The sequence below is a fragment of the Cajanus cajan genome, chromosome 8 (assembly GCF_000230855.2).
Source record: "Cajanus cajan strain Asha chromosome 8, NIPB_CcT2T_4, whole genome shotgun sequence".
Lineage (NCBI taxonomy): Eukaryota > Viridiplantae > Streptophyta > Magnoliopsida > Fabales > Fabaceae > Cajanus > Cajanus cajan.
The window spans coordinates 15,117,087-15,129,293 of record NC_138524.1 but is presented as its reverse complement, the minus strand read 5'-3'; the positions used below and the strand labels follow the sequence as shown (position 1 = coordinate 15,129,293).

The 12,207-nt window shown below is 42.7% G+C and overlaps 1 protein-coding gene across 1 annotated transcript; it reads right to left on the bottom strand.

The window, feature by feature from the left end:
* Window positions 1-6,440: 6,440 nt before the first annotated feature.
* LOC145950260 (uncharacterized) lies at window positions 6,441-8,078 on the bottom strand. Its single transcript, XM_083061328.1, has one exon. The coding sequence runs from the start codon at window positions 8,076-8,078 to the stop codon at window positions 6,441-6,443; it is 1,638 nt and encodes a 545-aa protein (XP_082917454.1).
* Window positions 8,079-12,207: the final 4,129 nt, after the last annotated feature.

Here is a 12,207-nt window from a genome sequence, read left to right as displayed (position 1 = left end):
CGTTGTTAACATTGACTCTTCTGGGGACGAAGGGGAATCTAGGTTAAGGGCGACGCCGAACCAGGATATGCCTTCGGCTTCGGCATCTAATGGGGACAACTCCGTGGGGTCGGCTTCTGGGTCCGGTCATTCTCAAAGTGGGAGTGGTTCTGCATCGGCTGTAGGTTCTGATGAGCAGCCGAGCCGGGGTGGAGAATCGTCAAGAACGTTCCCGTCCATATCAACTCCGGGGTACTCATGGGTGCATGGTGAGGTTGGCAGTGTATACTCTCGGTATACGAGTAAGAAATCTCTTGTGGATTTTGTATCAGCTGTGAAGTTTTTAGATTTTCCTGAAGATGAGGAACCTTCTGCCATCTTCTTTCAACCGTGCCGAGGCGACGGGGTGTCAAATCCAGACTTTGTTTATTTGGGTCAGGGGACTTCTAAGTACCCCTTTTTCTATGTTTATGATTATATGTTCCGGGATTTGAAGATATCTCTCCCGTTTGACGATTACTTCATGGGTATACTTCGGCTTCTGAATGTGGCGCCAAGTCAACTTCATCCGAACACCTGGGCCGCTATGCAAGGGTTCAGGCATTTGTGTCTGGGTCTCGGCCTTTCTCCCACTCCACATCTATTTTTGCGTTTCTACACTTCTCGGCCGACAAGGAAGGCCAAGTGGCTGTCTTTGATTCGCCACAGTGACTGTCTGCTACAACCTTTTACCACTTCCTACAAAAAATTTAAAGTGGGATTTATGAAGGTGATGATTCGGCCGGAACCAGGAAAGAAATATTTTTTTGACACTGAGGGGAATCCACTGTTTCCCTTCTACTGGACCCGGAAGCCGCGCAAATATGACACGGTTTCCAAATCACGCCTGTCTCCGGAGGAGAGACAAAGTCTTGCATTTTTAGACAAGTTGCCTCGGCCTCTCCCATGCCGTCCTCTTGTCCGATTGTTTGATTCGGCTGACGTAGTCGAAGAATTAATCGGTATGGTATTTTTCCTACTTGTTTGAATTCAAGTGTTATCATTGATTTTGACTAATGATGTGCAGGTATAATGGCGGGTCATGATGATTTGGATATTCGCAATTTGCTTCGAAACCACTTGGCGTCGAATACCGCGAATAGGCCTACGCCCGCCGCGCCCGTGAATCCAGCTGGTCAAGGTAGCGGGGTCGGGCCTGCGCCTCGGCCAAAGAAGACCACCCGGCCCCAACCAGAAAAAAGAAGGCCTGATTCTAGGGCCGAGGAGGAGAGTCGCCGGGCGAAACAGCGCCGAGTGGCCAGCCCCCCTGTTCCCGAAAGCTTGTCGGCACCAAGTTTCTTGGCTGGCAATGTGAACGCTCAGGATTTCCTGAGTCAAGACCTGACCTCTGAGGCAGGCCAGGGGCTGCTGAGCCGGATGAGTTCGGCGCAAAAATGGAGCTTCTTTTGTGAGTTCCAAGTGCGTGTTGTGGCCATGGCACAAAGCATTGTCATGCAGCCAAACGGTGAGGCTAATGAGCTGCGCAAACAGCTAGCTGATCAGGAAAAGTCTCTTCAAGAGACATTGGCTGCTTTGACTGACGTCCAAACGGCTAACAGTAAGTACCAGGCCGAGATGGACCGCCGCGGAAGGACCGCCGATGACTTGGCTTTAAAGGTACAGCGTCTGGAACTTGCTCTAAAGGGCGAGACTGAGAAGGTGACAGTTCTGCGCAAGGAGCTGGAAGCTGAGAAGATTGCCTTTGGAGCTTATCAGGAAAAGGCACGCGCCAAGGTTCTCAGTCAGCATCAAGCCGGTTTCGCCCAATGTGCTCGTCAAGCCTGCTACTTCGGCGATTTTCCTCCTGACTTCCACCTAGATATGTCCAAGGATTTCTTTGAAGGGAAGTTAGTGGACATGACTGCCATCCCCCCGGACCAGCAACCGGATGAGGAGGCCCCAGCACGGGTTGCCGGACCGAACGAGGAGACGGTGTGCGAGGAAGGTGCCCCGGAAGATGGTCCAGTGCAGGGGGAGGTTGAGGTGCAATCTTGAATGATGGGCTAGTAGGATTTTCTTTGAATGTTTTTGTTGTGTATGAATGGGCCAGTAGTGCCCTCCAATGAATGTACTTTCTGAGGCCGATAGCGCCTGAATGAAATCATCTTTTAATTTTCCAATTTATCTTGTGTACTATTGAATTGATAAAATTTGTTGTCCCAGACCGAGAGGTGTCTCGGGAAGGGAGACTTGTTAAATAATTGGAAGTCACATCCTTAGCCGAGAGACATCTCGGGAGGGAAGACTTGTTAAATAATTGGGAGTCACATCCTTAGCCGAGAGACATCTCGGGAGGGAAGACTTGTTAAATAATTGGGAGTCACATCCTTAGCCGAGAGACATCTCGGGAGGGAAGACTTGTTAAATAATTGGAAGTCACATCCTTAGCCGAGAGACATCTCGGGAGGGAAGACTTGTTAAATAATTGGAAGTCACATCCTTAGCCGAGAGACATCTCGGGAGGGAAGACTTGTTAAATAATTGGAAGTCACATCCTTAGCCGAGAGATATCTCGGGAGGGAAGACTTGAATAATTTAATTAAAGCCACATCCTTGGCCGAGAGACATCTCGGGAGGGAAGACTTGAATAATTTAATGCATGATTGTAAAAATAAAGTATGAATGATTGAATCGTGTTGTCATTGATAAATGGATGCCTCGTTAAAAACCTTGCCGGCCAAAACCTCTTTTCACTATTTTTTAAGAGGGAAAAAGACCAGTTCAAGGAAAAGAGTGCACCCTTAAAACGTTTACAAATTTGTGAAATAGACAACTAGCTATAGTAAGTCTTCAAGTGTGTAGAGTTCCATGTTCGCGGGAGAACTTTGCCGGATAGCTCTTCCAACTTATATGCTCCGTTGTCTAGAGCGTGTCGTACTCGAAACGGGCCGTCCCAATTAGCTGCCAGTTTGCCTTCAGACGGGTTGCGCCTTGCCGATCCGGTTGCTCTCCATACAAGGTCTCCTTCATGAAATATTCTTGGTTTGAGGTTAGAATTGAAGCGCCGACTCATGCGTTGCTTGCATGCTTCGGCTACTACCTGCGACTTGTCCCGCACCTCATCAAGAACATCTAGTTCAGCCCGAAGAGATGTGTCATTGGAGTCCTCCTGAAAATGTTGCCGTCTGAATGATGGTTCCCCTATTTCAACCGGTATCATTGCGTCAGCACCGTATGTTAGGCGAAAAGGGGTTTCTTTAGTAGTAGACTGAGGTGTGCACCGATATGCCCACAAAACTTCCGGCAACTCTTCAGCCCACGCTCCCTTTGCTGATCCGAGTCGTTTCTTCAATTCTGTGAGTATGACTTTGTTAGCAGCTTCGGCCTGTCCATTCGACTGAGGATGTTCAACTGATCTGAATCTGTGCCGAATGCCAAGGTTTTGCAGGAAAGAGTTGAATTTTTTATCCGTGAACTGTAAACCGTTGTCGGAGATTATGGCATATGGAATGCCGAACCGAGTAACCATGTTTTTCCAGACGAACTTCTGGACGTTGGCAGCAGAGATGCAAGCAAGCGGCTCAGCCTCTATCCACTTTGTGAAATAATCTACTGCTATGAGGAGGAACTTAACTTGTCCCTTTGCAACCGGAAATGGTCCCAATACGTCAATTCCCCATATGGCAAATGGCCAAGGAGAGCTGATGGTGTGCAGCTCGGTGGCCGATGCATGAATGAGGTTCCCATACTTCTGACATTGAATGCATTTTTTTACAAAATCTGCACAATCCCCCTTCAGGGTCGGCCAGAAGTAACCTGCACGCAGAACCTTGACTGCTAGCGTTCGTCCTCCGGAATGAGATCCACAAATGCCCTCGTGGATTTCTCGCATTACATAGTCAGCTTGGTGGCTATCTATACATTTGAGCATCGGGGATGAGAAACCTCGCCTGTAGAGATCCTCGGCAATCATGGAGTATCTAGCCGCGCGAATGCGCAACTTCTTTGCTTCCACCGGGTCGGTTGGTAATTCGCCGTGAGTGATGTATTTCCGAATGGGTGTGATCCATGAGGGTGCTTCATCTACTGTCATGCATTCGGTGGTTACACTTGGGGAAGGAACCTCAAGGTGAATGGTGGTTCGCAATTGTCCCGATTTTCGGCTACTGGCGAGTCGAGCCAACTGATCGGCTCGTTCATTATTATTGCGCAAGATATGCCGAACCTGTACTTTGCTGAAGTTGTCTTTTAGCTTTTGAAATAGATAGTAATATTGCAGTAGGTTTGAGTCCTTGACTTGAAAATTGTCATTAACTTGCTCGGCCACAATCTTTGAGTCAGTGCAGCATATAATTCTTTTTATGCCCATTTCGGTTGCCAACCGCATTCCGGCCAGCAACGCTTCGTACTCTGCTTGGTTATTAGAGGCCCGAAAACCGAACCGAAGAGACTGTTCGACTGTGATGCCCGACAGACTAGCCAGAATTATCCCTGCGCCACTACCTTGAGCATTAGAGGAGCCGTCGACGTGCATAGTCCACGGCTCATCTTCAAAATGTCCTGGGGGGGTAAGCTCGTTAACAAAATCTGCCAGATGCTGTGATTTGACAGGACCTCTCGGTTCGAAGGACAAATCAAACTCTGAGAGTTCGACCGACCATGCTACCATTCGGCCGGCGATCTCTGGTTTGCGTAAGATTCTGGCTACTGGGCAGTCGGTTCGAATAATGATCTTGTGGCTCTGAAAATATTTCCGAAGTCGACGAGCCGTGTAGATGAGGCCTAGGGCTACCTTTTCTATCAGCTGGTAGCGTCGTTCGGCATCCTGAAGAGTCCGACTGATAAAATATACCAGCTGTTGCTGCTCCTGATTTTCTTGTACCAGAACGGCACTGATGAAACTGCTCGAGATAGCCAAATACACAATCATATCTAGGTGACCGATTGGTTTAGACAAGATTGGAGGAGCCCCAAGGCGTGTCTTGAACTGCTGGAATGACTCCTCACACTCCTGAGTCCATTTAAATTTTTCAGTCTTTTTGAGCAAAACGAGAATAGGCTTGGCTATTTCGGCCATACATGGAAGGAACCGGGACAGGGAGGTGAGGCGGCCGGCTAATTTTTGTACATCCTTTAAAGTGCTTGGGCTCTTCATATTCAAAATGGCTTGGCACTTGTCGGGGTTTGCTTCAATGCCTCGACTGGACAGCATGAACCCTAAAAATTTGCCGCCTGAGACCCCAAATACACATTTTTCGGGGTTCAATCGCATTTGATGATGCCGAAGGGCTCTAAAAACGTCGGTCAGATCTTGGGTATGTGCCGACACGGTACTTGATTTTACCACCATGTCATCGACATACACCTCCATGCTTCGACCAATCTGGTCATGAAAAACTTTATTCATCAAACGTTGATAAGTGGCTCCGGCATTTTTCAACCCGAACGGCATGACCCGGTAGCAATAATTGGCCGATTCAGTGATGAAGGCCGTCTTGTCTTCATCTTGGGGGTGCATCCGGATTTGATTATATCCGGAGTATGCGTCTAAGAAAGACAAGAACTGGTGTCCCGACGCTCCATCAACAAGTCGGTCAATGTTTGGCAGTGGGTAGGCATCTTTTGGGCAGGCTTTATTCAGGTTAGTGTAGTCGGTACACATGCGCCACTTCCCGTTCGGCTTGCGGACCATAACAACATTGGCTAACCATGTTGTATAGTGCACTTCTCGGATGAACCGAGCATCAAGTAATTTTGACACCTCCTCTTCGATAGCTGCTTTATGCTCTTCACCAGTTTTTCGACGCCGCTGAGCAATCGGTCTAGCTTCCTTACTGACGGATAGTTTGTGGCACAGGAAATTGGGGTCGATGCCAGGCATGTCGGATGGTTGCCATGCGAATAAGTCATTGTTTTCCAAGACCACTTGTTTAATGGCAAGCTGCACCTTGTGAGACAGGTTGGCGCCTAGGTAAGTGACTTGAAGATTAGATGTGCCGACTCGAAATGGTTGCTTTTCTTCCGTGGGCTCTACCCTTTCATCCTGGTTGATTCGGGGGTCGAGGTCCATAACCGATTGCTGCGAGACCGAATGCACTCTTCTCGGCTCCTTTGACTCTTCTTCCTGTATTTTTGGCAAACGTAAGCTGGTAAAGTAACATTCTCGGGCGGTTTTTTGATCGGCATGGATGGTGACTATTTGTCCGGACCGGCCTGGGAATTTCATTGCCAGATGTGGTGTGGATACAATCAAGGACGGAGCCAAGGGGGGACCTACGGGTGCCACGGCCCCCCAACAATTTTAATTTTTTTTTATATACATATATATTACTATATGGCACCCCCTATTTTTAATATAAACTCATATGTATAATTAAATGAATAACCCAAATTTATTTTTTTATTCAACTTTTGGACTTCTGGTACGGCCTGCTATGTGGTATCACTTTGGAATTTTTTTTTTTTAAAAAAAATGTAGCGCCTCATTTGATCATTCTCAATTCTTGCCTTCTCAATTCTTGCCTTCTCAATTCTCGGCCCCCCAGTATTGAAATCCTGGCTCCGTCCCTGGATACAATTGCGCCGAGTCGGTTCAGTGACGGCCTACCAAGCAGGATGTTATATGATGTATTGGCATGCACCACCACATATTTAACCGGGATATCACTGTACTCATCCCCATCAAACCCGAACCGTGTTGTCAGCTTGATGTATCCCTTCGTGTGTACTCGTTCGCCAGAGAACCCAACCAGAGGTTCGTCATAGGGGAACAGCTCGGATTCCGGAATCCCCAACTGCTTGAATGTATTCCAATAAAGAATGTCGGCTGAACTGCCCTGGTCCACTAGCGTTTTACGTACAATACAGTTGTGAATTTCAACGCTAATGACCATTGGATCATCCTGGTCTGGATCAATACCTTTAAAATCATCTTTTGTGAAAGTGATAGTTGGTAGGTGGGGTCGGGATGTCTCAACCGAGTGTACATGCCGAACGGCTCGTAGATGTCTGCGTCGCGCCGATGAGGTGGAGCCTCCGCCTGCGAAACCACCAGCTATGGTATTGATTACCCGTCTAGGCTGTGTCGAGGGTTCTTCCTCTCTTCGCTCTCTCTGTTCCCTAGACCGGCTACGTTCGCGGTATGAACGTGTTTCGGCCCTCCTTTGGCTGGATTGTTCATACTGCCTAGGACGATCAACATGCCTGGTCGAGTTGGGTTGGCCTACGAACCCTTGGAGTTGCCCCTGTTTGATTAAATCCTCGATCTTATCTCTCAAGGCTGCACACTCCTCTGTCGAATGTCCTCTGTTGCGATGGTATCTGCAGGATTTGGTCGTATCGGCCCTCGGGGGGGTGGACGCCCGTTTCGGAACTGTGAGTATTTCCGAAGCGAGTGCTTGTTCCAACACAGCTGTCCTGCTCGTATTGAGCGGTGTATACTGGGAGTACCTCGGCCCTCGGGGATGTTTCTCACGAGGAAGAGGTTCTTTAGGACGGCTTCGAAAGTTCGTCTCGGTCGTTTTCTCAGGTTTTGCTGACGTTTCCGCTCGGGCTTGGCTTCGGAATTCCGCTAATTCTTCCATTTGCATATATTTGTCAGCGCGTCGGCGCAAGTCATCCATGTCTGTCGGCGGTTTTTTACAGATGCTATTGGCAAAGGGGCCTGGTTTTAGGGCAGTAGTTAGATGATGAAGAGCAACCGCAGGGTTCAGATCGCGAATTTCCAGTGCTGCTTTGTTGAAACGGGTTATGAACGCCCGAAGTGATTCCTTCCTCTCCTGACGGATACTAACCAGTGATAGAGAAGTCAACTGGTGTGGTCGACTTGTAGCGAACTGGATGGTAAACTGGGAAGCTAGGGTGCCAAACGAGTCGATCGAGTTGGCCGGGAGCCGGGTGAACCAGCTCAACGCTCGTCCTTTCAGCGACGTCGGGAAGATTCGGCACAGGGCGGCGTCGTCGGTGGTGCTTAAGGTGACCTGAGTCAGGAACACGTCAACGTGTTCATCTGGATCGGTGGTTCCATCGTACTTGTCGAGAGACACGGACTTCCAGTTGTCAAGGAGGGCAGATTGCATGATATTGGGTGTAAAGGGGTGCCGGTGGGATGCTGTCGGCATGGGCTGTAACGGTCAGCTAGCCGAGGCATGGGCGGCAGGGGCAACAGAGGTGTAAGGGACCGAGGTGTGCTGGCCATGCGAATGGAACGATCCTTGAGTATGGGTTGTCTCGGAGGGCTTCCACGTAGGATCACGGTACTGGTTCTTGAGGGCGATGTTTTCCGCCCGTAGTGCAGCCATTTCGGCCGCGTCTCTCTCCCGTTGTTGCTTCATGGCGGCCATCTCCTCCTTCATCTGTCGCACCATACTATTCAAGTTTGTTTCTTCTGTCGTCTCGGCCCCTGACTGATGCTCGTCTTCGGACTGGTGTTCTTCCACGTTATTCTTCCTCGTTTTCACCATGCTTTCTTCTAACAATAAATCTCGAATTTGCTCTCGGTTCGGCCCCACGGTGGGCGCCAAAATGTACCTGTCTGAGGGCACACTCCTGTTCTTCCTGGTGAAAGGGGACCGAATAAGAGCTCCAACGATGTCTTCAAAGGGGGGGGAGGTACCTGCAAAAGGTACTCCGACGCTCAAGTTAGTATATGCACGAGTATCTAGGTTAAAAATGAACAGTGACATACCTTGTTACGTGTGACCTATTTATAGCATCTGACATGGGCCTGAGCGTGATGGGCCCTATCAGATGTTTACCAAATTAGGTAATACGGTACTAATTGGTCGTTTAGGCTTTAATCATGTACTTACCTTTCTTGACTGTGATTACTTGTTATGACTCGCCTAACCCTTCAGCAAGAGGCCGAGCCGTCTAATCAATACTAGTCGGAGCGGCAAATGACCGAACCGTCCAGTCCGTACACGGCAGCCTGTATACTTCCGGTATGTTCTATGTCGGCACGGCACCTGACCGAGCCGACTCGATGAATGATGATGGTCCATATTTGCATTAACCAGACTGATGTCGGTTCTCGGCCTCATGCCGAGCCGATGTTGATGATGATGCTTGTACGTGGCTATGCATGGGTGTCTGACGAAATGGCACGTGTTGGTCAACGTGACCGATAGGGACCTTCCGGTACAGTTTTGAAAATGAAAGGAACATAAAAGAAAATTAAAATTAAGCTTCTTTTATGAAGCTGAAAATTTAAAACTTATGATTTTCTGTCATAACTTTTTTTCCTTTAAATTGATTTAATACATAAAATTGACTTTTTAACCTTATCCAAAACAAATTAAATATTTTAAAATTATTTTTAAACCAACTTATGCAAACAAAACTTCATTTTCATTATAATCAATTATAATTATTCATATAATTAATTATTAAAATAATATAAATTTTACAACCTTCTCAAACACTCTTAATGGTTGAACTAATCAATAACATTTTACACTGCATTAAGTGTTTTTAAATTTTCATGATATCAAGAGTCAAATACTAACAAGTACCAAATAGAACATTTTTTTATCCTTTTTATAAGATATCACAATTATTTAGTATAGCAAAAATTTCATGAAAGTCCGATGAAAGAAACACACATGATAGATGATAAAACAAATTTCAAACTCTCATATTCTCTCTAATTCTCAAAATTATGTGGTAAGTTTAATTAGAAGTCAATCTATTCAGGTTATTAATATTTTAGTTAGAGCATGTCTTTTTCATGCTATTCATCATGTTTATTATGATTTGATTCTCACTTAGATTAAATGTCTTATTATGAACAAAATGGCATAACTTTCTTCCAAAAAAAAACAAATTCCAAACAGATCTTACGGTGGGAAAACAGTACAGAAACTATTCTTTGAAAGTTAATAGTCCTTTCGTACAAATTTACGAGATGATTTCGCGATAACACCCTTAAATAATTCTTAAAGAAAAAAGAGCAAAGATATTTGCATGATAGCAATCTACTTAGCAGAAAAAAGTATTTTTACACATTCCAAGAACAAGTAAGACTTTTTCTACATAATTTATGGTTCTGAGGTGTTACTTCTAAATTACGTTGTTGTGTTGATACGCTATTCCAATTTCATTGTCGATGGAAATGCCTTTTTCCCTCTCTTTTTCGTTTCTGTTTGACGTGGTGATAAGGCATTTTATAATTATCTAAATCAAGTAGTTTTGTTCCTATGTCATTTGTGAACATGTAATAGTTTTAATGTGACGTATTTGTCTAGAATAAAAAAAGTAGAAGGATCTGATTACTTCATGTTTCTTCATTTTGTTGACTTTACTTGCATGTTGTTGTCTATAGAGCATAGACTTACGCCACCCCTTTTCACATTTTAACAAAAAGTAAAAGTGATTAGGGACATATATTTACAAATCTAGGAGTCGAATAAGATATTGAAATGGCCCTTGGGTCAATACTCATTCTTATAATTATTTTTTTTCATATCTATAACTTGATGAATTTTTCATATCATAAAAGTTTTGCATTTAAAGTTTGTAAAAATTTGAGCGAGAAAAAGTTGTGGAACCCAAAGCCAACTCTTCACTTGTGTGTTTTGGTCCACTGTAAGATGGTAAAATTCATAGATCATTCTTCAATTCATTGTTCAAATTATTTAACTATATAACAAATTTTGAACATTTAGAATGATGGCAAAATATTTGATTTGTATTATCTTTCAGAGAATGTTTATATTAAAGTTGAGCTATCACATTTCATTGGCCAAGACAAATTTAACGATACAAATTATTTGTTCAACATTTTTTGTGTATTTCTAAAAAAAATTTAGAGTGTATATTTGTTACACAATTTCTGAAACATGTCAAGTGGTAGCGACAATTTTTACCGGTGATGTGTTGCTATATTAATATATATATATATATATATATATATATATATATATATATATATATATATATATGAGGGGGTTATAATTACACTGGTGTAACTTTTACTAAGTATTATACTGCTTAATAATTTTATATTAATTGTAAATTTTGTAAATCCAACCGTTAGATTGAAAGTTCATATCCCTTAAATCATATATACAAAATTTTATATTAATTTAAGATAATTTGATACTTCATTTTTATAAAACAAAATTAACGTAATATATTCATTTCAAAATACACTAAAATATGAACACTTTGATTACCTTCAAGTTGTTGTTCAATTTTAATAAAATTTGATATACACATATAAAGTGATATAAACTTTCAATCTAACGGTTGAATTTACAAAATTCACATTTAATATAAAATTATTGAGTAGTGTAATACTTGGTAAAAGTTACACCGCTGTAATTATAAACTATATATATATATGAGTCATATACGGCTATATAAATTGAATTTAATTAATACTATTTTTTTTGTCATTTAAGATTGTTATACACAAATTAAAAAATACAATTTTTTTTCATACAATGATTTTAATGTTTTTGATTATGCTCTCTTCACTATAACAAAATAGACTTTTAGTTACATTTAATATGTCTTTTAGTGGCAATAAAAATTGTTGTAAAATCTTTTATCGGCATTTCCATATTAGTCATTATATGCAGTGTTGCTAAAATATTTATCGACAATTATTCTACATACTAGTAAAGACTCTTTTAATTGTCGAAAAAAGTGTATAACTTTTTATGACATTTTTTTACTGACATTTAAAATCTTTTGTTATTGCCACTAAAAGTTAAAAAAAAATGATTCATAATACTCTTTAATTACCTTATTTCTAGTTGATGTGAAACTTATAAGTTGTACGATGAGGGTTGTCTTTTACTTATATATTCTTTAATTTTCTTATTCTTTTAATTGTCTTATCTCCTAATTAATTATTTTATCAATAGTCGATGTGAGATTTGGATTTTTTTCAATACAACCCCTCAAGTGATACCAACTTAGAATAGTAAATTATATGTCTAACTCAACCCTACAAAACAAACTTGGAAGGTGAGAGTTATCATCCACTTATATACTCTTTAATTATCTTATTTCTAGTTGATATGAGGTTTAAGTTTTTTTCAATAAATAATTATCATTAATAGTACATTTTTGTGTAATGTAAATACATTTTTAATAGCCATTATATATTAGTCATTAATATTTTTATTAAATAATAAAATAGAGAATTAATTTATTGTCGTTAAATAATTGCCGGTAATAATAAATTTTGTTGTAGTGCTTTCATTTTGTTATGTAATAAATACATGTTAGTTGTAAGTGTAA